At 43.7% G+C, this 25370-nt stretch overlaps 1 protein-coding gene across 2 annotated transcripts in view; it reads right to left on the reverse strand.

Moving 5' to 3' along the window:
• The window catches only part of MED27 (mediator complex subunit 27), a 186746-nt gene that overhangs the window by 120583 nt on the left and 40793 nt on the right, over positions 1-25370 (reverse strand). Inside the window, exon 3 of one of the 2 annotated variants that reach the window (XM_006181938.3) lies at positions 4384-4514. The exons of the other annotated variant lie outside the window; for it this stretch is intronic. Within the exon in view, the coding sequence (XP_006182000.1) occupies positions 4384-4514 (131 nt within the window). The remainder of the gene's footprint in view (positions 1-4383; positions 4515-25370) is intronic. 2 annotated transcript variants of the gene reach the window in all.

Consider the following 25370-nt stretch of genomic DNA (forward strand, 5'->3'; position numbering starts at 1 on the left):
ACATGATAACATGATACAAAGAAACTGTTTGTCCTCACAACTTCAGGTGGGGTGGCGGTAACATTTTAAAAAATAACCTTTCTGTAAAGCAATTTATATTTTTTTCCCTCAAACCTAAATGAGATCCATGTGTGGAGAACAGAAACACAGAAGAGTCTTCCACTTTAGCTGCCACTGAAAGCCAGCATTTCATCAGGCCGAGCTGCTGAAACCCACAAGTTATAGGCCAGTCAGCTTGGCCATACTGATCAAAACCGGTATTTGATGTTGCCACAGAAGTACACTAAACAATGCACCATGATGCCGAGACTGCCTCCTGAGTGAGCAACAGTAAAAGCGGCCACATCTGACATACACGAAATACAGAGCTATCTCAGTGTGGAACTTACAGATCAATCAAATAAGACAGCCATTTTCCAGGCTGATCCCAATCCTCCAAGGGTCAAAAGGCCGACAATGTTTACCCAGCAACAGGGGACAGAGCCCCTTTGTGAAAACGACAGTGCCCTTCTGCAAAAGACTTAACTTAATATGAACATTCGGGAATCACGGATGTGAGGTCGCATCACCAGTGCCCTCTGAACGCTAACATGCGATCAAAGATCTTTCATCATGAACAACATCTCTGTCTTACAAGTTTCTCTGGAGGGGGAGAAAGATATGGATCATTAATCCCACAAACCACCAATCCTGTGGGAACTCAGCGGGGAGCCCGCGTCTTCAAAGACTGCTGCTATTACAGCCAACTGCATTTAAACAACAAACACACCCACGCGTCACGCTGTACAAACCTCCTGTGTCCTTGTCAGGCCTGTGGTCTTGGTGCCCTTGGGCACAGCTGGTGGTTTTGCTGCAATAGCTTTGGTGCCACCCAACTGCTGACACAAGCCAACGTGGAAACCCACCCACCACGGCGGTAACAGATGCTCGGAGTTCCAGGGGAGGGCGAGTGAGGAGCCCAGCGCCTGGTCCTTCAGAAATAAAACCTTTCCTTAGACTCCTGGAAGCCTATGCAAGAAAGCACCTAGCTCTCAAAAGGACTCCATCCTTCACAGCTGGCAGTGGAGAAACTGGTGACGCTGGGCTGGGCCTCCCCGAGGGGCTCGCTCAGCAGCCTGCCCAAGGCCTTCTCGGGCACGTTAGGGTCGTGTCCTAAGGACTTGGTGCACTTTACTGTGGCCCCCTGCTACTTGTTTGTTCCTCTATTTCTACTCAGAGCTTCCTGAAAGCCAAAATTATATCTTACTCATCTCCAAATTCCCAGCACAGTGCACAGAACCAACCACTTGTAGGCCCTGAGCAAATATTTGCTAAATAAATAAGTGAGTGGGGCTTAAGGGCTCAGCCACTCTTCCCTCAGTGCAATGTCTCTCCTCTTTGGCAACTGTGGTGGTTTTAAAATATGTCTGCAAATTCCAACACTCCTTCCTTCAAAAAGGAGAGCCTCATCCCCTCCCCTTGAACATCAGACAGACTCAGTGACTCATTTCTAACAAACAGAAAGGGGTGGGACTGATAAGACATATCTCCTGAGGCTAGGTCATAAAAAAGCAAGGCTCAGCCCAGCTCTTATTCTCCTAGGCCACTCGCTCTGGAAGAAGTCACCCACAAGTTAAGAGGACACGCAAGCCCCCTGCGGACAGGCCCACAATGGGGAGGGACTGAGGCCTCCCCCCAACACACAGCACCGGCTTGCCTGCTGTGAGTGAGCCCCCTTGGACCCCAGTCCAACTTACAGACGACTGGAGCCTCGCCTGCCATCTGACTGCAATGTTATGAGAGGCTCTGAGCCAGAACCCCTCGGCCAAGCTATCTGCAGATTCCTGATGCACAGACAATATGAGAGATTATGTTCATTGTTGTTAAACCACTAAGTTTGGGAGCAACCTGTTACGCAGCAATAGATAACTAATGTGGCAATTATTATTTTATATATATATATAAAATTATCAGTGTTGTATTTTTTGGTTAAAAAAAGGTATCATCCAATTAGGCCAGCAGCTGTACCTTACTGGTGTCTCTCTTCCAGACATCTAACACAGTATGCAGCACACAGTAGGCACTCAATAAAAGTGCCCTGGATGTCCTTTAGACACAGATCCTGCCACGGGACAGTTGTTCTATAAAGGGATTTCAGGATAATGTGAGTCCAAAAAACTCGATGATGTGAAAAGGTAACAGTCAATTTTCACAGGAAAGAGGCTACTGAGTATAGGAAATCATTTCAACGTTGTCTTCTTAGGACACACTAACCACTTTTCTCTTTGAAACTAAGTATTTTGAGTGATTTATTATAAATTTATAATGACAGCTGTGAACATCTTTTTTTTTTTTTTGGCATGAGAACAGAGTCTGTTGATTGCCTTGGTGCTTAAAATAGTTTCTAAGTGTCCTCATAATAGCATGTCACCTGTAAACAGGTTTCAAGCCAATGCAAATTAACAAACGGCGAACAGATGGACTAAGAGCTGACTTTTGTCGAGAGAGAGTCAGCAGCAAACACTTTCGGCTCCAGTCTTGAGGGACTATTAGAAAGTCTTTCACTTCTCGCCAAACGTCTTGTCTCAGTAGACAATCCATGCAGGGAAAATGACAAGTTATAAGGCCCAACAGACTTTGAGAACTGAAAGTTAAGATGTGCAGAATCACCAGAGCAACACATGAGAAGCAACAGATAGAATAATGCTCCTTAAGAAACTTCCTGCCAAACAGTGAAAAACTCTACCTTGAGTAAGTCAGAGAAGCTGTCCCTGCAGTCTCTGAAAAATACAGCACCTGTGCACGCAGCAGACAAAAAATAACTTGTTGGAGGCTGGTTGGTTATGTTCATCCTCACCTGAAGCAAATGGTAATCGTGGAGAAAACGTGAAAATCACAGAAATGGTGGGCCAAGGGTGCCCACTGGCCAGAGAGAAACTCCCCAGGGTCCTCCCCCGTCATCTCCCAGCTCCTTGCTGGCCGTGTCCCTCCTCGTTCTCCACGTCTCCATTTAAGGTCATCTCCTTGGAGAGGCCCTCCTTGACCACCTGTTTTAAGCAGTTTCCCATACTCCCGCTTCTTACCACCCTAGTGTTCCCTTCCTAAGTACTAATCATAACCAGAAATCATGAATTTATTAATTTTAGGGGTTCCTGTTTTTCATCTCCCCCACAATAAACCCTCAGGAAAATGGGACCACATCTGTCTTGCTCATGATTGTATCCCCAGAGCCTAGGTCAGTGCCTGCCAGACAGCAGGTATAATAAATATTTGCTAACCAAACAGAAAATAAATGAGATCTTGCATAAAGGCAAACAACCGAATCTCATCTGCAAACACTCCTTTGGACAGGAAATTTTAAAATGTAGTTTGTTAACTAAGGATGTAAAAGAAAGAAGGTACAACAGGAGAGAAGGCTGGGCTGGGGAATGTGTTTAAAGTGCAAATCAAGCCTTTCAAGAGCTCTGCCCCTTTCAGGGGAGTGTGCACACTGATGGAAAAGCTACCAGCAAAGACGATGTGTTCAATTTCTGATTCCACACCACTGAGTGAGTCCTGGCCCTCATCCACAGGGGCTTCTGGTAAAGAACCACCCAACAGGTAAATGGGAGAATCAACTGTGGCACATTGGAAGGAATACTACACAGCAACAAAAAAGAACAAGCAACCTGGATGAATCTAACAGATACTATGCTGAATGGAAAAAAGTAGATACGAAAGATTACATATTGTGTAACTCCATTTATATGAAGTTCAAGAACAGGTAAAATTAATTGTTCAAGAAGTGAGAATAGTGTCAAACTGAAGAAGGGTGGTGGGACACATACAGGCTGGGCACAGAAGGAAGGACCCCTAATTCAACCCACATGACTTGACCCAGGTGGAGCTACCTGGAGGTACACATATGTGAAAAAGCCATCAGGCTATACACTTCACAGTGTCTGTTCTCTCTCCTATTGGGAAAAACAAGATCACATATATCACGATTTTAAAAAAGAATGAGTGAGCCTAGCACTGATTCTAATCCCAGCTCGACCAGATTCTCCAGAAGGCCTGCAGTTTATCAAAATGTGCTCCTCGGCTGTCTCATGTGTAAAATAAGGACAAGTGCACGTACGCGCTGCCAACTGCGGGAATGTGACAAGGAAACAAAGAATAAGCTATGAGGTTTCTTAAAAGCCTGAAGTCGCACACAAACTGTGTAAACTACGGAGACGCACTGTAACTGCTTCTTTTAAAATCTAGGCTGAAACAGGTTACCTGCGTGTTTGGTTTCTAATCTTAACAGATACCTTTTTAAAATAAAGAAACAATTTTGCAAAAATAACTTTCCATTAGCCAAAAACAAGCACAAAGTAGAGTTCACCCAGGACAGAAGTAGTTTTTTCAAACCCCATCACTCACTGAGGTGGTAAGACAAGGGTTGTGGGTTGAGCCTTTGGTCTGCGTTTAGCAGATACTCCCATCTGGTTGGCGGACCGCTTCAACGACTGCTGGTTCAAGAGGCCAGACGCCAGCCCCGCGTGGTACTGCAACTGCAGAGTGAAACAAAGCAAAGGGGAAGGAAAGAGTGTGTGGTAAAGCAGCACAGGGAGTGTTAATCTGCCCATGTCTGATACATCTTACCAGCTCAGAACATTTTTAATAATTTCAAATACAGCTGCTAACATTTTGCTTCAAGGAATGTATTCATAAGGAGATAATCAGACAAATAGGAAAACATGAATGAGGTTGTTCATTCCAAAATGATAAAGAACAGGAGACAACCTAAACGTCCAACAATAACTGGGAACTTGGTTAAAATGTGTAAAGAATTTTACATCATTTTTTTGAATTAAAAAAAAAAACAGGTTACATATAAACAGACACTTAAAAACATGTTCTCTAAAACATTAATAACAGTGTATTTCTAAGTAGTAGACGGTAATTTTTCACGTTCTTTTTCATTTTTCACTACTATTCATACATGCTTCATGTAAATGGTTTGAAAGCTTACTGTCATTTTTAATAAGAGGATCCAGTGGGTTTCCTTAAAGACAAATTAGTTCTGGGAATTCCTGCCACTGTCATGCCTTGCTTATAATGAAAAACACGTAACTCACAGTCCACTGCAGTAAACCAGGAGCACAAGACGGCTTACCACAAACAGATTCAAACATACCACTGAGCCAGTGTTTCCAGTGGTTAAGATACAAGTATTAATCATAAGAATAAGTGCATGAATACACCTTATAACAATGTATACAAATGGATACAGGCCCACTGAGGAGAGCTGGATGGAGAAGTTAATTTCACTTCATACACACAATTGGAACAATTCAGCCAGGGTAAGGAAGCAGCATACTTTAAATGGGCTGAGAGCCAGCATCCTTTGCTTTGTTCTGGACAAACTGCTGAGCTTCGAGGTTACTTAGGACAGATCATTTTACTTCTCTTGACTTTAATTTCTCTATTAGAAAAGAGAGATAATACTGCCTAATTCTAAACCAAAAAAAGACTTAAAAAAATCCATTTTGAGTTATAATTTACATAAAGTAAAATGCCCCCGTTTAAGGTGTACAGTTTGGTGAGTTTTGATAATATATACCTGTGACACTACCACCCCAATCAAGATATAGAAATTTTCCTTCACTGCAGAAAGTTCCCCTGTGCCCCAATGCAGTCCCTCTCCCCCTGCCCCCAATTCTGATCACTGGGATCTTCTGGTACAAAACACAACTCATCATTCTCAGTCATTGCCAAATGAAGCTTATATCCAATTTGACATGTGACAATGATTTCCATCTTCCTTTTTAAATCCCATACTTTTGTATTTTAGATCATAAGCACTGTCATCAATCTCTATAATAAAATTATCCTTGAAAGGGACCCCAATTTTGAACAGATGTCAATAAAACATTCAAATGTGAAAATGCCAAGCTAAGATTCTGGATTGAAACCATTTATAACATCCAATATGTTTCTTCCTCCCATCTCAAATTAAGCAAAGTCTTTCAAACATTTATTTAGAATTAACTGAATATACAAATAGTAATTCATTCTGAAGCTCTGAATCAATTTCTTTCCAAAATGCTCTTCCAAGGCATAGATTTCCTTTGCAGAGTCAGCTACATTACAGCTCATGGTAATGAAACTGGTGACCACCATATAAAAGGGGCCGGGCCCTGGATGCAAGGGGTAATAACGTTCTGAAAAATAAATGGCCTCACCTAAAGCCACTGGGCTGCACACAAACAGAGAGTGAAAGAAAACAAAACCAATTGAAATGATCTGCTTCTTGAAAGTGGCTATAAAAATGAAGATATCCAGTGACCCAGTAAGACTGAAATGTCTGTGTTTGGAGCATCCATATTGCTTTTTAACAGGCTCTTGATTTACTTGGTCGATTTGCTGTGGGAGCCTTATGGCTGCACAATACGAGACAAAGATATATCACATCTATAATAAAAACAGAGCTCTTCTTGGGGTGGAAAAGGGGGGCATAATTTGGCTCTAACAACTCATCTTAGACCAATGAATTTTGCTCAAATTTGTTTTTCTCCTACAGATTTCTTAAATGGGAAATCAATGGAAGCAAGGGACAGTACAAGTCTGAAAGACAATGTTTCAAAATGTCAGCGACTTGGGTTTCGATCTTCCCCACCAGAATTTGCAATGAGTGCAATATGCACGGGGCTTTATGGAATTAAAGGGAAAGACAGCTTGGCAGGGGTCCCCTATGGCTCAAGGAATCATCTCTCCCTTTGGCTCTCCTTCTTTGTGTCTTACTAGGGTCCATGCAAGCTCAGCCATTCCGGCCCTGCTGACTCTCTGAGTGGAAGAGTCCCTCTAACTGTGCAGAGTGGCAGAGTGATTCTGCCCACCTGGCATCATTTTGATCATTTGTTCAAACAAACAACAACAACAACAAAAAACCCCAAAACAGCAGAAATGCGTGTTCAAAGGGTTCCTTTGAAACTTCTACCATCTTGGATGCTCTCAATGTATGACGCACCCCTAAGAGCATATGGAAATGGAAGGACTTTTCTTCCCCCGAAATCAAAACCTGCCCTTGAAAGCTGACTCACAGTGATTAAGCGACATTTGTTAATCATATATACGTCTCCCCGTTTCCAGGAACACAGCTCCGACTGTCAAGATCTGTAAGGGGCCCATTAAATATTTACCAAACCATCTATATAATGGGAGAAAAGGTCAAAGTTAATGAAACTGACAGGCAGCTCCTGTCCAACTGGATTTATACATTATTTAAGCACTAAATACTCCATTCCATGAAACACAGTTTAGATCTGAAAAGACTCCTGGAAAACGTTCACTCAGCCAATGGTTCTGAAACAGCAGAAGGGAGTTCAGAGCTAATCTACAAATTAACATTAAGAACATATCACTCCCCAAAATCCTGCCATAAGTTTTCAATTACAGGTTCTGTAATATTTTCTATAAAAAAAATTTCAATAAACATACTTTGCTCCAAATGTCTGTGGCATGGAAACAACTCTATTTCAAAAAGCGACTTATCAAAGTTGTAATGTGATTTTCTATCCAAGATCATTTCTCCGCTAACCAGTAAGAATAAAATGAAAGGGGAAGAGAAATTAAAGTCTATTCTTTTAAATTCCACAGTTTACAGCTGTGGGGAATGGGAGTGTGTACAGGGCCGGCTGCGGGCAGGGGGCTCTCTATTCACTGGTAAGCGGCCACTCGGAGCAGCAACTATTTCACTGTTCTCTGGACTTTGAGAACATTTCTCTCGGTTCCAATTTTGCTATGAATGTCAACCTTCTATTTTCTATGACTCACGCAGGGTTTGTCTGTCAGTTCTCCACCTAAAGCCCTTTCTAATCAATTATGACTACTAATTACCTCTATGGCTGGGCCATTTTCAACAACTCATAATAATCTCAGGAAAATAACCATTTCAAATAAGGAAAATCTTGATTTACTCGATATTTCTTAAAGTAATGCTGTTTTAGTAATATTTAACATGCAAAAGTGCTGCGTGTTGTCAGGCAGGGTCCTGGTGAACTCTAATACACAGACTCAGAGCCTCTGTAACAAGCATCCTCCTTGAAATGTGCTCCTGGACTCTGCTGCTAACACATCTCACTCCCCTCTCTACAAAACATGCATTATATTTTCTCCAAGGATCCATCCAGCTCAAAAGTTTGATTCTCTTGCATTTCTAAAGAAGCCTATATGTGTGTCTGGATCACTGTAAAGGGGTGATGTCATGTCCCTACAATTTCATGCAACAGCAAACCTTTTCCCCCGAATAGCCTAGGTCTTCCGGCTTTTAAAGAAGTCCAAACTATTGAGGCTCAAATCCAATTAGTTTTAATATGCTTCACATTATAAACAACAAAATATACCAGAGGGAGATGATATGAAAGGAAATTATAAAAAAATTGAATTCAAATACAAAGTTTAGAAAATCAGATGAGCAATGATCCCCCTAGTCAGTTCTCCAACTTGTTTCATGTCTTCCACATTGTTCTGAAAGCTCTACCTGCTCCCAAATCAATAAAGGATATGGTTTGCAATGGACAGAAGTTTGGGAAGAAAATAGAAGGAAATTCATCATACCGATCATATTCAATATACTTACTAATTAAGCCAGTGGCGCTCAATTAGGCTAGCACTTAAAAGCTGAAGCATCTGCTGGAAGCTCCCTGGGGTCCGTGGTACAGCACCTATTCATAAGCAACATGATCCTACCCATGCCATGTGGCCAAACCTCACTTAAAGAAAACTGACATTCAAAAATCTCAAAATTTACAAGCCAGATCAATCAAGGTTTGATTCTTCCCACTATGAAAATCATTGTTTCAAAGATTCACCAAAGGCTTCTTTAAGGGCAGGGGCAAGTTAAAAAAAAAAAAAAAAAAACTCTTCCTAACCTTAAGGTATGGTTCACTGTATTTTAAAAAATCACTTTACAAAGAATTACATACACGTTCCTAAGAATACTAGGAAGACACATTGGTGCTTCCAGTAACTAAACCCTTTGGCTGAAGAATGAGATGGAGCTAAGCTACAATGAATTCTGGCTGGTTTAGACCAGGCGGCCCCCAGGAGGGGAAGAAGAGATCCCAAGGCTAGGGAGCCCCACCACCTCCTCCCCCAGCCCCTCTAGGGCAGGTTCCCTTCTCTGGGTACAGAGCTCTTCTCTGTCACTGGCATTTGGCACCCAAGTAAGGTAGCCTTTTGTTATTTCTTGGTCCAGGAGTGAAACCGGCCACCTAGGGAGACATGTCTTGAGGACACAGACCTGGTTATTGATTACTCTGTGTTCTCTGCAACGTGTGGGGTAGTGCATTGCATACAGGTGATGCTAATAAATTTGTCCACTGCTAAGCGGACTTGCCGATTAGTGTAACTGTTACGGCCTGGCCTGTCACTGTAGCCAATCTAGAGAAGAGAATGACTCCAGCAGACAGTCCTCTTAAGGCTGGTCTCTTACAGAAGCAAACACACGGCTTTGCAGCTGCTGTCGTTAATAGAGACGTGAAGGAATCCTTTCTTCCTCTCACTCTAAATGCTAAAAAAGCGGTTATGTCTGAACCCCTCTGCAGGCTTGAGTTCAGGAAAAAGTATTCATAGGGACTGCACCTGGGTTATTTCAAAGCATAGAATCCCAGTGTCAGAGAGGAGTCTTACAGACATTAGTGCCCACCTCCACCCCACCCCACCCCCACTTTACAGGAGAGGAGACGCTGGCCTTAAAGAGGCCACTGGTCCAAGGTCACACATATCATAAGAAGGAAACAGACCAATCAGGCTTCGCCTTACATATCTTTGCCCTGTGGTTTTAAGAGTGCTGCATCTTTCTAACTGAGGACCTGGCATTTGTTATCTCCGCCTAAGCAGTGAAACACGCTGATCCTTCTCGGACCAGAACTAGAGTGTTCTCAGGGAGCAGGGCTGGAGAAGCACCAGCGACTGCTGGCTCTTGTTTGCTCCCTTCACTCTGACCTCTTTTAGGCTCTGAGACGTCTCATGTTTCTCCCTTCTACTGACGCCAGTCATGTCTAAGGTAGGGAGTTTGAGGAAGCTCTAATCACTGATCATTTTAAGGCTTTAATATCATTCAGAGTTAAAAACCTTGGAGAAAAGAAATCAAGAAAGTATAGAAACCTCAATATTGCCAGAAAAATCTGAATTTTAGGCTCAGCAGTAACACATCTGACCTTCCTAGCAACTTTGATACTATTCTGTGCTATCTATCACCTACGGGGTTTTTATAAATTATCTTATGTCCAGGAGAGCCCATATGTATAATCTGTTTCTAGTCAGGAATTCTCTTTGAGAATCTGTGTAATATATCATGATAGTAACGAGCAAGGACAGTGTCCCTGCAGCACCACCTCCCCTGCAGGTCACTGGCCATAACGGCCAGAGCTGGTTGGCGTAAGTTCACTGAAAATCCTTCCAAGATGTGAGAGCACACACCAAGCTCACAGCCCTGATCCAGGGACATGTGACACCTGGATCAATTCACACCACAAACACCTGTATCAAGCCACACCCCATAAAGCTGGCTTATGTGTATATGGCACTGGGGTGGGGGGAGGCTAATGTGACATTCTCATAGTCATATTTCCCCTAAACCATTAAGCTTTCAACTAAAACCAGTATCTGTGCAAAACTAAGAACACTCTGTCACCACTTTGAGTTGCAAAGACCTTTGCCCCTCATTATTGAAATGTGTTTTGTTTCCAGCTAATGAGAAAGAACCATGTATTACAATAAAGCTCTGTTTCTTCTTTTGAACGTAACTCTAAGGAAAGAAACAAGCAAGGCTGCCTGGTCTTATCTGTGCCAAGGAAAACAGCTATAGAAAAATGCCATAAATCTAACTGTTTGGCTCGGGTTCTTACCTAAATATTAGATAATGATATTAGCTTCTCTTCTCCTTTTATCTCCCAATGCTTCTTTCAAATAGCCAATATTAAAAAAAAAAAAAAAAAAAAAAGGAAAAACAACCTTAGATTTGAGCTCTTATGGGTAAATGATCTTTTTAGTTGGTCAAAACAGCATCAATAAACCATAAGAAGGAAGCCTCCAATTTATCTGCCTATTTGTTCTCTCCTGGGAAGCTGGGCTTCAGGCCTTTCAATTACCATGAAAGCAGGACACCAAATCAGCGCTGTGCCTCTGATCAACGGTGGCATCATTTACATGCTAAATGCCATTTGGGTTTTTTTTTTCCCTACATATGAATCCTCAAATATCCAAACTTCAAAACTGTCAACGAAGTAAACAGACAGGATGGATAGCAGCCTTTTTCCTTCTAAATATCTGTAACGTGTAGGGTTGCTTAGCACTGTTCCTCTGGCGTGTCCCAGAATTCACACCTTTATTAATAGGCCTTTCTCCACAACTGCTCCTATTTACACTGCAGCTGCACGCATGGTATCTTACCTCAGAGATGCCAATCAGCTGGAAGGGCTATCGTTCATATATCTAAACAGATTCACTAACAAAGCAAACTGTGAATGTGGCTAAAAATGGAGGAAACAATCATCAAAGGGACTTTTTGTCAAGGGAGAGAAAAAGACAAAGGAAAGATGAGCTATGAACACTAAAAGACGGACACGGGCCCACAAGAACTGGCGACTGCCATCTCCTGTTAACCACCCCGCGTTCCACACCAGGCTCTCAACCTACTTACCCCGCATGGTCCCAGACAGCAACGAACAGGGTCATAAAGAAAGATCATGCTGGAGGGTCACTTGGCCACTTAAGAAGATGCAGGCAGGAAATACAAAGAGGATCAAGGCAAAATCCAACAATGCACTAATGAGAGCACCCTAATAGACCATCAAAGGATGGTGACCATGAGAAGATGCCCCCTGAAGAGGGACAGCATGGCAGCAATCTTGCTCATCTATGTTCCTATTAGAGGAGGAAATCCATGTCAGACGGGCCATCATGTTCTTGTCTCCAGCTGAGCTTGAACTGCCATTGAAATAGTTATCCATTTACACACTATATCCAATACCCAACAAAAACAAAATGTGTACTTGACTCTTCTCCATTGCTGACCAAACAATGAAGTAGCAGGGAAGAAGGATATATCCTGGAATTAGCTTTATCTTTCCACCAGAAATGCCAAATACTAGTTTTTAATTGCATACTTAAGGCCTGGATCAAAAGTCTAAAACAGGAAGCTAGAACTATGCCTAAGGCCCCTTTTAACATTGAAATTCTATGATCTTATAGTTCTCTATAAAAACTCTGAACTTGCATTGGTGAAATTTAAATATACCTACGAAACACAAACATTTTATTAGTCCCCAAAAGTCTCTAGTTAAGGCAGTCAGCGAGGGGAAAGGGCTCTTTGTGATGTCTGATGCCTGGTGTCAGCTGAAATCTGGTGCAATGCTTGAGGTCTAGCAATACTTTGTCATCTTTCCCAAATATTCACAGGCATGGGGGAAGAGCTGAATATTCCCATATAACAGGCTATGCCCCTGGATACTTCGAGATTTTTCAACTGAGAAATGAGTAAGATGAAAACCACTAGACGCTTCCACATCTCAATTCTAGCCACTGAATTCAAAGCATCAGTCATTTGCCTAGTTAGCACTGAAAAGATTTCAGTCAAGAAACCAGTAAAAATGATTTTTAAAATTTTACCTATCTGATAAATATAAAATTATGATTAGATTATTATCAACTTCCCTTATGGGTAGTAAAAATGATTCCTATGTGCCTCATAGCCAGTTAGTTTAGATTTAATTGGACAGTTTAAACAATTCTTCCTTCTAATGTCACAAAATGCTGATTTCTACTTTACGCATCATTTTTATTACCTTCAAAAGCAGCCCCCATCAGCTTCCTCTACCTCCTTCCATAAACCAATTGTCAGCTGGGGGGCAACTGGCTCCAGATCAGGGATCGGATCAGCCCTAGCCCACCCCTTGCTCGCTGAAGGAGGGAGGCAGGGAGCGGTAGCACACGGAAACTGAGAAGAAGAAGAAGGGGAGACAGAGAGCCTACGATCACTAACTTAGTAAGATATGAAACTATGACGTCAGACAAGCTGAAAATAATAGGAGTGGAGGGAAAAGACAGCTGCTTAGTTCAGAGGTCTGTGAGAGCAGGAGTCAGAAAAGAGTAGGAAGCATTTACGAACACATTTTTTTTAAATTGAAGTACAGTCAGTTTACAAGGTTGTGTCAATTTCCGGTGTGCAGCATAATGTTTCAGGCATACATATACATACATATATTACTTCTCATATTCTTTTTCAAGATACTGACTATAGTTTCCCTGAGCTATACAGTAGAAACTTGTTACGAACACATTTTTTTATTGATCATTTGTAACAACTGCCTTTTCCCTTCAGGAATAGGAAGAAAAAGGCCTGGTGACTCAGGACGACTAGGGGGCAACAAGTCCAAGGAGGCTGGAGCTTTCCTTGGCACTCTGCCATGAAGCAGCAAAGGCTAAAACTCCAGAGGCAGTGTGGCCTCCTGGGTAGGGCAACGAGCACTGTCGCCAGGCAGCCCCGAGTTCAAACCTCAGCTTAAGCACGAGCAACTCTGAGCATTTCTGGGTGTTTCTTCTCCCCTCTGAGACTGTTTCTTCATCAGCTCAATATGAGGGAACAAAAGGCTTCTCTCACAAGGACAAAGTTGTTCTTTTGTTGACTGAGCACACCCCCTAAGGCAGAGTTTAAATGTGCCTTTCCTTACCCCATGGAGAAAGGTATCGTAGCCTCCTTTCACAGATGAAGACACGGAAGGTCAGTTGCAGGAACTAAGCGATGTGATATGTGTAGAAGACGTGAGCTCGGTGTGCAGCGCACCGTGAACAGACAGGGCTGGTCTATGATGACCAGAAGCGACCATGCCCCCAAATTCACCTCTTCCAACAATGCCAGGGACAACTGGATCTTTCCAAAACTGATTAAAATGATCACCTTTTAACCAAATACTGTCATCTTAAACATGTCAGATAATAAACTGGTAAGTGGAATGGAAAAAAGGAAAAAACTGCACCCCCCGGGCTGTTCTGAACGCGTAGATGTACTGAGAGGGACCCTGGGTCAGGTCTCCTTGTGCAGCTGAGGACCAGACTCCCCCACACTGGGGAGGCCTTCTGGCTGCCTCTGCGTCAAACACTCTACGAAATCAAGGACAGCCATCGAGGCCTATGGAAACACATAGCATCCCACATGAAAGGCAACCCAGAGGGTCGGTCGGAAAACTCCTTCCAGTACACCTTGGAGATTGCTTTTTAAATCTACAAACAACCTAAATGCCCAGAAAGTTGGCTCAACCTTGACGGATTAAATAAGCAAGTTACAGAGAATTTCTTATGCAGCTAACAAAGTACTCAGCACTGGAAGATCAAAGTCCTCTCCAGACTCCCAGAGCACAGTCGTCCCTAGGTGTCCACCAGGGACCGGTTCCAGAACCTGGCGCGGACGCCGAACTCCGCAGAGGCTCAAGTCCCTTACAGTAAAACAGCGCAGAATTTGCATATAACCTAAGCACATCCTCTCATATACTCTAAATCATCTCTAGATTACTTATAATACCTAATACAAGGTAAATGCTATGGATATAGTTATAAAAACAATGCAGATGCTGTGTGAATAGTTGGCAGCAAGTGGGAAATTCAAGTTTTGCTTTCTGGAACTTTCTGGAAGTGTTTTCCCCACATATTTTTGATTTGCAGCTGGCTGAGTCCAAGGCTGCAGAAGCCGAGGATACAGAGAGCCGACTATACTTGTTTCCTTCTTTATCGGACTGTTGGGGGGGTTTTGTCGGTTTAAGTTCTGACTGTGAGTGTCTACACAGGAAGTCTGAGGAAAGACAAGCAGGGGTCAGTTTGGATTTATAAATATGGGGCTATGATTTGTTTCTTTTGGAAGGAAAAAAAAAAGCAAAAGTCATACATAAACAACAGTATGTTTTTGGTTCAAAATGAACAACAGATCAGAGTGAAATTTCTACTGGTAACATGACCCAGGCATGATTCTGCTGTTCTTAATCTAAGAGTGAAGGTGTGTAGCCAACTCCCTGGATATAAATCACCGGCCCTCTGCTTAACCACCTGTGTGACCTTCAGTGAGTTATTCAACCTCCTGGAGCCTCAGTTCTCTTCTCTCTTTGGGGACAATACTGCTACTCGATGCCACCTGATTACCCTTTAAAAGCAACCTGAGTTTTCACTCAGCAAAAGCGCAGTCAGGTTTTGGAGTTAGTGAGATTTAAGTACATGAAAGTGCTGAGCACAGTGGCTGGCACAAAACAGATGCCCCAGAGACTTTAACTGTGATTATCATTACTAGGCTGAGGGGCGATTGAGCCAATAACTGAAAGGCCTTGTCTCTGACGAAAAAACCTTAGAAGAGATGGACCAGTGAAAACTGTGATTTTTTTTTTGCAATAAAAAATGTATAAAAAGTTCTGAAAGTCAAAAGCTTTCTCATCAATGTAGGCGCCAAAACTCCTGGGGCAGCAAAAACTGACACGAACTGATGCGAGTCTATTTAAATCTTAATTCATCTCACTTAGTGTGAGAGTCCTACATCTTGCTACACAGTATTTGATTACAGGGTACTGCCCCAGACCCTGCGGGAGAAATTCGTGGCATAGGAACCACAATAATAATTTTCAATAATCCAAAATATTCAAAACCAAAACAGAGTCAGACCAAAAGATCCAGATAAGTCGCTGTGAACCTGGGCCAGGCAGGAGAGCGGGCCGGGCAGCAAGCCGGACTTCCTGCCCTGCAGGTCTCACCCCGAACGCCACCTTCTCACACAGCCTCTTCTGGTCTCCTGATCTAAAGGAACCTCCAGGTACCCTCCATCACACCAGGTATAAGCTTTATCTTAATCACAGCAGCAAACTGGAGTGGGTATTTATACGTACTGTTCCCTGTTTAGTGTATATACTCCCCCCCCACGCCCCTCCCAACACACACACTAGAACAGAAGCTGCACTAGAACACAGCCTTTAGCTCCCTCAGTCACCGCTGCAGCTCCAGCACCTAGTGCTTGGCTCTCAGTTGTAGCTGAGCAAGTACATGCTGAACAAATGAATAAATAAGAAGACACTCAGAGGAGGCACGGAGCTCTCAGGGACTGCGCACAGCCAGACCCATACACCCTGCCCACATAAATTAAAAATCCGTAATACTCCCAAATAGTATGGATTTTTCAGACCTCTGCGGACTTTATTTGGTAGACAAGTGGGGGAGGGGCGTCACTGAAGACGCTAAGCAGGGGAGTGGTATAAAGGGCATGAAAGCCTTCCAGTCATTTTTCAAAAGAACCAGAGAGCATTTGCATCAGCATCATCTATAAAATGTCCACCAAAAATGCAGATTCCAGGGCCCCACCTTAAATCCCCTGGATCAGAATTTCTACAAGGGAGCCCAGGAATGAACACTGTAAAAAGCAACCCAGGCAGCACTGAGACACACTAAAACTTAAATACACTCATAGTACAATCTCAAAAATATTTGTTGACTTGTTAATTGATTTAAGAAGTCAGCCTCTACCTGGAACCCACCAAGAATACGCTGCAGAGGAAAACCTCAGACAAGTCACACTAGCTAATACAAGGACACGACCCATGTCGGCCCACTATGTGGATTTCAGGTTTAAACATGACTGCAATATTCATCCAGCATTGAGAAGCTTCCATCTTTCCACCTCCTCTAAGAAATCTGACTGCATCTGTTTTTGAGGAGTGGCGGAGACAGCAGGAAAGGGACGAACAGTAGAGACTGAAGGAGCTTTCAGAATTCTGATACCCTAGTTGAGCACTAAACCACATTTTATTAAGCAAATACAAAAATATGCATTGCAAAAGTCTTCAAATAGTTAAAATTTCAATCTTCACAAAAAAGAAAATCCATCAGATTTGATTGATAAGTGTACTTTTAAAAACTAAGAGTAAAAAAGTGAAAATCGGCAACATTTTTTGCCATATAATTTGCTTTCTTTGCCTTTTTCCACAGCTCTGCACATAAATCAAAGAAATGTTAAAGAGGCCCATATATCACCAACTGGCATTTCAAAACTATTTACCAAGTCTTTAACAGACACAGGTCAGACTACGGAAACCCATGACCAAGATGCCGAAATTAAAGGGAGAAAATTAACTCAAACACTGACAGAGAGTTAATTAAGTTTACAAGAAACTTTCCAATGAGTAAATTATGGTATTTCATAAGAACAGCCTCGGTGAAGCAGGGTTACAAAATATGGAGGGGGTGGAAAGGAAGACGAGCCAACAGAATTTTCCAAACAAGAAGAATGTATATTTGAACAAGCTGCCTTTCTATGATTAAGCACAGGAATCTGGGAACAAGGCAGGGGAAATGATGTTCTAATAAGGTATGAGACAGGCTTGTGAGCTGCATTTTGCATTACCCTTGCAAAAAAAGGGGGAGACGGAGTGGTCCGAAAGTTGCAGATGAAGGTACACAGGCTACTATGTGTGAAGTGCAGCTAAAGGTGGATCTAAATGGGCTAGATTTCCCACAGAAAATGCAAGGAGCCCTCAAAGGCAGCATGCTAAAGCGCTGGCTCGTCCTTATTTTCAAGGGGAGGAAGAGAGGTAAAAGGCTTGCCTATCTGCCGTCATCAGCTCAGCTTACTGTAACAAAGCCCGTAGACTGGGTGGCTTAAAGGACAGACACTTCTTTCTCACACCTCTGGAGGCGGGAAGCCCAGCAGATGCCAGGTGCCAGCAGACCTGGTTCTTGGCGAGGGCCTTCTTTCTGGCATGTGCATGGCCATCACCTCACTATGGGCTCACGAGACCCCTTCTTTGTGCACTCACAGAGGAAAAGAGCCCTGGTCCCTCCTCCTCTTCTTTTAAGTTTATCTAATCCCATTATGGGGGCTCTACTCTCGTGACCTCAATCTAACTTAATCACTTTAAAGGCCCCACCTCCTAATACAATCACACGGAGGTACCAGCAGAGCTTCAACTTACGCCATCTGGGGGGATGCAACAATCAGCCCACAGCATGGCCCACCTGCTAAAGACGGCACAGGCGCTCCGCCATCACTCTAAGAAGCAGGGCTCTGTGCACTGGCACCAGAGCCACACTTCATCTTGGGGACAGCAGCCCTCCAGTCCCCTCACCGCTGGCTCTCCCCTGTCCCAGCACGAGGGTAGTGGCTCTACTTTTAATAGAGTCACTGCTTCTTTGAAAAGTTTGGCTTTTAACACTGCCATCACCCACCATGTACTCTTGCCCTCAACTAACTCCAGAAAAGCTAACTGCTGACAGCCAAGATAATAAGAGAGCTCTACTGAGAAAGAGCTTTCAAAACCAGCTTGTAGGTAAAAGAGAGGGGAAAGGTCAGTTTTTGCTTCTCAAAAACTCGGTGTTTTATCATCTCTCCCTCCTGATATGTAATGAAATATTAGCATCAGAGAGATCTTCTTAGGAAGCATACTAGGGACCCAGAGGCATATTACTCTATTTCAAATCAGCAATGTGCAAGTGTCTGCACAAATTTCTTAGAATCATGCAATGAAAAAGAGAGCCTTCATGGAAAATATAAGCCCATTACATCAAAATGTGCTTTTTAAAATACTAAGATGCTGGAAACCTATGTGTAATAGAAAGCAAAATGTATCCAAAACAGGAGCCAGAGGTCTTCCTGCTGCACATGGTTGAATGAACAGGTTCACTGCACTCCCTCCCGAGACCACTAAAATGACAGCAAATGAATAAACCCAGGGTGTAAGCCCACAGGGATAAAGAGAATAGGAGAGGAGACGACAACAGAAATGAGGTCAGTTAAATTTTAGAAGACAGGGAACAACTGGACCAGCCCTACCTCAGCAGAGAGCAGTACGCTGAACAGCACCCCGGCTGGCGGGAGGTGGGGGCTGGGAGGACAGGGTTAGGGAGGTGGGAGGATAGAAGAAGTCAATAAAGAGCAAAGTGAACTCGACTGCAGAATTTCCAAAGACTAAGGGAGCAGAGATACCCAGTATGGTGGAAGGCCAGATGTGGGGTAGGAATAAAAAAAAGGTAGACTGGTTAAGTCTTTTCTAGACATAGCTCCCTACTCCCATCAGAAGCCAGGAGAGGCCGACTGAGTCTCAGAGACAACTGAAAACAGGAGACAAATCAGCACTCTGAATGGCACGACAGCCTTCCATGCCCTGCCTTCACACAAAAAACAGCAATCGTAGTACACTACATGGCTCAGCTGTGAACAACATTTCTTACTCATGATAGTATAAAAACTATCAATTAAAGCAAATTGATGGTAAAAAATGAGTTAAATCTTTATCTTCCATAGTGGAGTCAACAGATAACCTCTGAAATAGCAGTCTAAGCAAGTTGTTTAGAAAAATGTAGGCAAGTATCCAAAGAAACAACTAAAAGAGTTCAAAGGAGTTGCCTCCAGGGAGCGGCATGTGGAACGGTCAGAGGACGAATGCTTTTGTTATACACCTTGTAGGATTACTCATTTGCCTTTTTGTATTCCTTTGCTGAAAATAAAAATTATTAAAAACAAAACAAAAACAGAGCCTCTAAGCTAAGCAGGTCCTGAAAACGTAAGCCCCTGCACACTACAAAATGTGCGTCACCACCTGTGGACTATTAGTTTACTTTTACTACAGTAACACTTAATTTTATTTCAAGTTTTACTGCGACAGTTGAAGGTTTTTAGAATAGCAGATGCCTTCCCTCCCACACATCAGTTAATTTGCAAATTTACTCAGGTTGCAGAAATAATGAGGTGCAGAAAGCTTTTTCCACTGGTGAGCGCTGTCATCAGAAGGTGGAGGTGGTGGGCGGGGCGGTAACGGTGCTGCCAGCTGCCAGCCAGAGCAGGCCGGGCTCGGAGGGACGCTGCCATTAGCCCACCAGCCCCAAGCACCCACCTCTGGCTGCAAATCAAGATGAAGGACCTAATGGTAACCACCCTGAAAAATGGAAAAGCAATGGAAAAATTCTAGAGCCATGCAAGGGAGTGACAGTCTATGCCTCCTGAAATAAAATCATGTTTTTTATACTCCTTTTTATAGGTTCTCATTTGGTGTTTACAAAGAAAGTAAACTTTCTGAAAAGAAATGATGTGGCACTCTGAGTTCAACTTTGGGCTATGGTTTGGCAAAAGCACCCATGGAGCCCACGCATTTGATTTTTTTCTTCTTTCTGAAAGCGCTAAACCGAAGTAACCAATGTTGTTTCAAAACACAGGGCTGAAAATAGTTCCACCGCTTCTGGCACTGCCAAAGAACTGTCTCTTTTCTCACTTTCACTTAGATCTTTTTTTTTAATGACCTAAATGATAAGATGAACAAGAAGGCACGTTTTCATTTTCACCTATGCAAGTAACATTTTGTATAGAACAAGTTACCAAAACTGTAGATCTTAACTTCTTGAGGAACTGAGAGGTCTCCTGAGGCAGAGCTAGTTGGTGGGGACGACCAACACCCCTGATCACGAGGGTCTATGTCCTTGGTTCCGCCTGCCACTGGAAGCACCTCTCTCTCACCCAGTCTTCCCCCTGGTGTCTCCCGTGCCCCCTCCCGAAGCCCTGCAGTCAGGCCACTTGCCCCCCGGCACCGCCTCGCACCGCAGCCCGTGCTAAGCCTCCTTTCTAGTTGGTGACCAACTGTCTAAGTGTGAAAAAGCGTTTCAAAAGGCGTCCTGCTTTGAGACGTCGCCTTTCCAACAAGTCACAGAGCCGTCTGCGGCAGCCTGATGGGTAGCAAACGCATTTTCTCCTTTACAGCTGGTCCTGCCCAGAAGTAAACTCTCGCTCGAATATTTTTCATTCCCCACCAGCCAAAAGCAGCCTCATGCACGGTGTCTGTCTCTCTAAACATATCACTCTCTGAAGAATGCCTGTCATAGTCTCTGGATTTTGAAGACAATAATTTTCTTTACATGCTTATGAAAGCAATCCAAGGCTCCCGTGACATTTTCTGACCTGGCATTGTCTGTAAAGGGCACAGGTTAACAATGTTTAAGAAAAGATCACATACAATATATAAATCATGAAGATTCCCGAGACGTTGTTTGGTCCAGGGCTTCAGATTCAATACCATTATTACCAAGAAGAGAAACCACGTTTCTTTGCACTTGCACACCATACTGGGCTCAAAAAGCACCATTAAAATGCCAACAAAGGCATTTTTGGATCTACAATCATTTGACATTTTTTTCCTAAGAAAATTCAAATTTGAAAAACTTTGGTAAATTTAGAGTCTTGTGAAGTACCACCCGCCTCCCCTTTCACTCCCCTAAAAAGGGCAAGAAAATTCATCATCAAAGGTTACCCCTCCATCGAATGTCATCAGAGTGTGGTATTTCAGCACACACATTTGTGTATATAAACCTCCAACTGTTCTGAGATCTCTCCACCATCGCTGGCATGACCGGAGGAGTTAATAATGGAACGGCTGCTTTCCTAAACGCCTTTTTATTTTCTCTTCATTTCTCTCAGGGTAACTTAGCTCCTCAGTGTTCTGTGTAAGTCTCTGGATTCTATTTGACATAAAAGTAAGAGGAAGCCACCTTCCTTCCTTCCCCCACCAGCCCCCTCCCCACCCTAGAATCCAAGGACATTCGTAACTTGGTGATTAAAAATACACTATTTTTATTTCAAAAGTTCAACCAGAACACATTCCCTTCTTTTAAAATTTTATAGCATCTACACTTTCAATTTAGATTTTTTCATTCATGCTAGGTGAGCCTCTTATGTTCTATATTAAATGCAAGGCATGTGTGATCAGTACTATTAATAATATAACAGTGCCAATCTCAGAAGCAGCAACACAGCACCGACACACAGCCCCATCTGAATAGACGTGGAGTCATGAGTTCCACTGCAGTCTTATGAAAGACATGGGAATAAAGAATGCAGCTTACTGCTCTCCCCGCCCCCCCCCCCCGGCTCAAGAATCAGGAGAAGTTCTTTCTTTCTGTCCCAAAGGCATAACAAATCATTAGCTATCATAAATACAAACAGGCCTGAAACAGAAAACAAGTGATTACCTTTACTAGATTCAAGGAAGAAAGGGAAGGTGAGTTTTAAAGTGTTCGTGGACAAATCAAGATTATAAATTCATCAAAGTGTATCAGACTCAAGGATTTAAGGTCACTGAAGTCACCTATTACGATCACGACGGTAAAACAAACTCCGGTTCTCGCTTCTCCAAGAACCAGTTTCCTAACAAAGCCTGCCCTTCACTTTGATAGCATCACAGAGCTCTGCCCAAGGATGCAACTTGAGAAGTGTTTTCAAGAGATGTCTGTAGAAGAATCACAAGGCACACCTCGCCTCCAGGTCCAAAGGCTGGCTAAATGAGCAAGTGACAGACAACTGAACCTCAAAAGGTGATACAGCTTGGGCTTTTGACATGTTACATAAACTGCGGCCCCCTTGTTTCCTCCGCAGCCTCACACGCTAGTTAACTCAGGGATGCTTCCTCTGCTCGGACACGGTGGATTCAGGCCGAGTACCTGACTAGGCACGGTCAGTGGCCTTCGCCTTCTCCTGTCTGGCTATGGGCACAGGCCAACAAGAAAGAGGCTCGAAGCAGGAGGACGTTACACACAGGTCTTTATTAGAAAACATCCAATTGTCAGGAGTAAAAAATGGAGACTGTTCGTGCTGAGGTTTCAGCTCCTAAAACTACCTAGGTGGCCTAGTTTGTTTACAGCATGATAAAACTCGTCAGAGCACACACACAAACACACATGCATGTGCACACACATGCACACTCACCTCAAATGAGCAGCATAAAAACAGAAAGGACAAATCAAGACTCCTAGTCCACAATAATATTATTATGAAACAGTAGTAACAGCCTTTAGTGTGTGCCAGGCATTTAACCCTTACAACCCCATAAAGAAGAAGGTGTCCTTATGACACCCCACTTCACCTTTAAGGAAAGAAGCTTAGAGAAGTTAAGTCACCTGCCTGAAGTCACACAGCCTGATCTCAGGTCCAAATGAGCCCAACCCTGCAAGTTTAATCACTAAGCCATACTGCTCTGTCAAACAGAATTTCATTCATTCAGTACTGACTAAGAAGAATAAATATGTATTGCAAATCTAACACACCTGGCACTGCTCTAAGCACAATCCTGGGAGTAAAGCAATGAACAAAACAGACTCCCATCCTTGTGCAGAGTACATTCCAGAGCGGGGTGGGAAAGACAGTGAACAAAAGGAGTAAGCAACACGTGCAGGATGATAATGTGATAACGAGAAGGGAGAAAAATAAAGTGGGGAAGCCGACGGGGGTGGAGGCGAGAGGGCTGCAATATTAAACAGGGTGTCAAGGAAGGCCTCTCTGAGAAGGTCCCACCTGAGCCGAGACCTAAGGACGCAGAGGCATCCTGGAGGGAACCAAGGGGACTCCGGACAGGGCAGGAGACACGAGCACGGTCCGTCTGGCACGCCTGGGCAGTACGACGCCAGGGGGCACCTCTCCCGGGCGGCGGCACGTCATCCGGCGTTGCCGCGCTCCCTCGGGCCCCTGTGGCTGGGCGAGCCGGGCTCTGGTCTCCACCACCACACGTGACGGCTGCCCCGGCGGTCCTAAGCCCGGACCTTCTTTCTCCAGGTCAATTTGCCAAAATTCATTCCACACGAGGAGCGCCCCCTTGACACTTTTCATTCCACACGTCCCGCTACACTGGGTCACGCGTGTGGTAACACCCCTTTGCTCACCCACTGGACTCACACAGACCTGAAAGCTAGACACAATCGAGTGTGAGGCCGAGTGCTGAGCTGCACGTGGGGGGGTGTGAACTAGCAAGACTACCCTGAAGGGCAAGGGGACAACGTCGATCAAAAGGGTCAGTGCAGGGCCCCTTGGGCAGCGACTCTTCCTCTCGAAGCTGACTGGACACCAGGGCAAACACTGACCCCCCAGGGTGTCTGCTGGGGCGCTGACTGGGGACAACCTAAACTCCCTCCTTGGAGAGCTGGCCATGGTCCACCCACACAGTGGACTCCAAGCAGCTGCGTAAACAAGAGCGAGTTCAGGGCAGTAAGGATGAAACACTGGCCTTTCCAAAGAGCATGTCTGATGTGAACTGTGGCCGTAGGTGAGGATCCCTTCACTCTGCGGAGTAAAGGGTCAGGATGCAGGCTATTTACTCCCTAACACTTTAGCAAAAACTATAAAAATAATAATACGTATAATGACAAAGATAAGTCGATGTGGTGAATCCAGTTACGGAGCACACAGAGTTCAGTACATCATTCTTTCTTACAACTTTCCTGAAAGCTGGAAATACTTTCAAAACAACAAGTTTACAAAGAGTGTTAAGACCATGGCCAGTCCTCACCAGGGGAAAGCCCTATGACACCCAGGCAACCAGGACCCCTTGGAAGAGGAGCAGGCATCTGTGCTGGCACCCAAAGCCGGCTAGGACGGGGCGGGGGCAGAAGACCTCTCCTGAGCAGTAACTAGCACAAAGCTTCAGGCAGCCAGAACTCAACTAGCAGACAACCTCGTTCCAGCCGGAAAGGCAGTAAGACAAGTTCTGATGAGGTTTCTGGGTCAGGAGCCAGGCAGCCCACCCTCCCACCAACCCATCTTCCCAGTCTAGCCCAGAGGGAGCTGACATTCTAACTGATGGCTGTGAAGGACCTGAAGATTCCTCAAAAAAAAAAAAAAAAAAAAAAAGTAATTACATTTGCATGCTGGATTATTTCAAGTAGAAAAAGAAATATTTTGGAAACTTCTGAAAAAGCCAGAGAACAAAAATATTATCTGGCTAACATATAATATACACGAACACCTCATTTTCCCAAGCATTTGGAAGCACTTGGAACATAGGTCTCCTGGCTTACATGTTACTGTGTTTTACCTGTACTGGTAATTAGCACGTCAGGAATGCCAACATCCCGTTTATTAAGAAAGAACACGATGCAATGGTTTGGGTTCTAATCTTAGCTCTGAATGATCTTGGGCAAGTGATTTAACCTCTTTTTACCCCAGTTTCCTCATCTGGAAAACAGAAATATGTAACACACACACATTTCATAGGGTTGTCTGTGAAAATGAAAACACACCATTCACTGCAGAAATATTACTGATTCTCTTTCCAGGTACAGTACAAGGTGCCAGGGATACAGCTTTGAACCTCGTGGAGCTTACAGCCTAAAGTAGAGATGGACATTAAATAGATTATTAATTAAATAGCCCCTAAACTAAAAATTCACAAACCTTTGGGGCAGAGGCCTCAACAAAAACGTCCAGTGCTGAGAGCCTAGGCCAGTTCATTTCCAGCAGAAGGAACAGCATGTGAAAGAAACAGAGCCAAGGGGGCACTTGTGAGAGTGAGAGAAGAAAGTGTGTGTGTGTGAAATGTTTAATCATGGTGATGGGGACAGGTGATGCACTCCTCACAGGCTGGTCGTAA

The sequence above is a fragment of the Camelus ferus genome, chromosome 4, assembly GCF_009834535.1.
Source record: "Camelus ferus isolate YT-003-E chromosome 4, BCGSAC_Cfer_1.0, whole genome shotgun sequence".
Lineage (NCBI taxonomy): Eukaryota > Metazoa > Chordata > Mammalia > Artiodactyla > Camelidae > Camelus > Camelus ferus.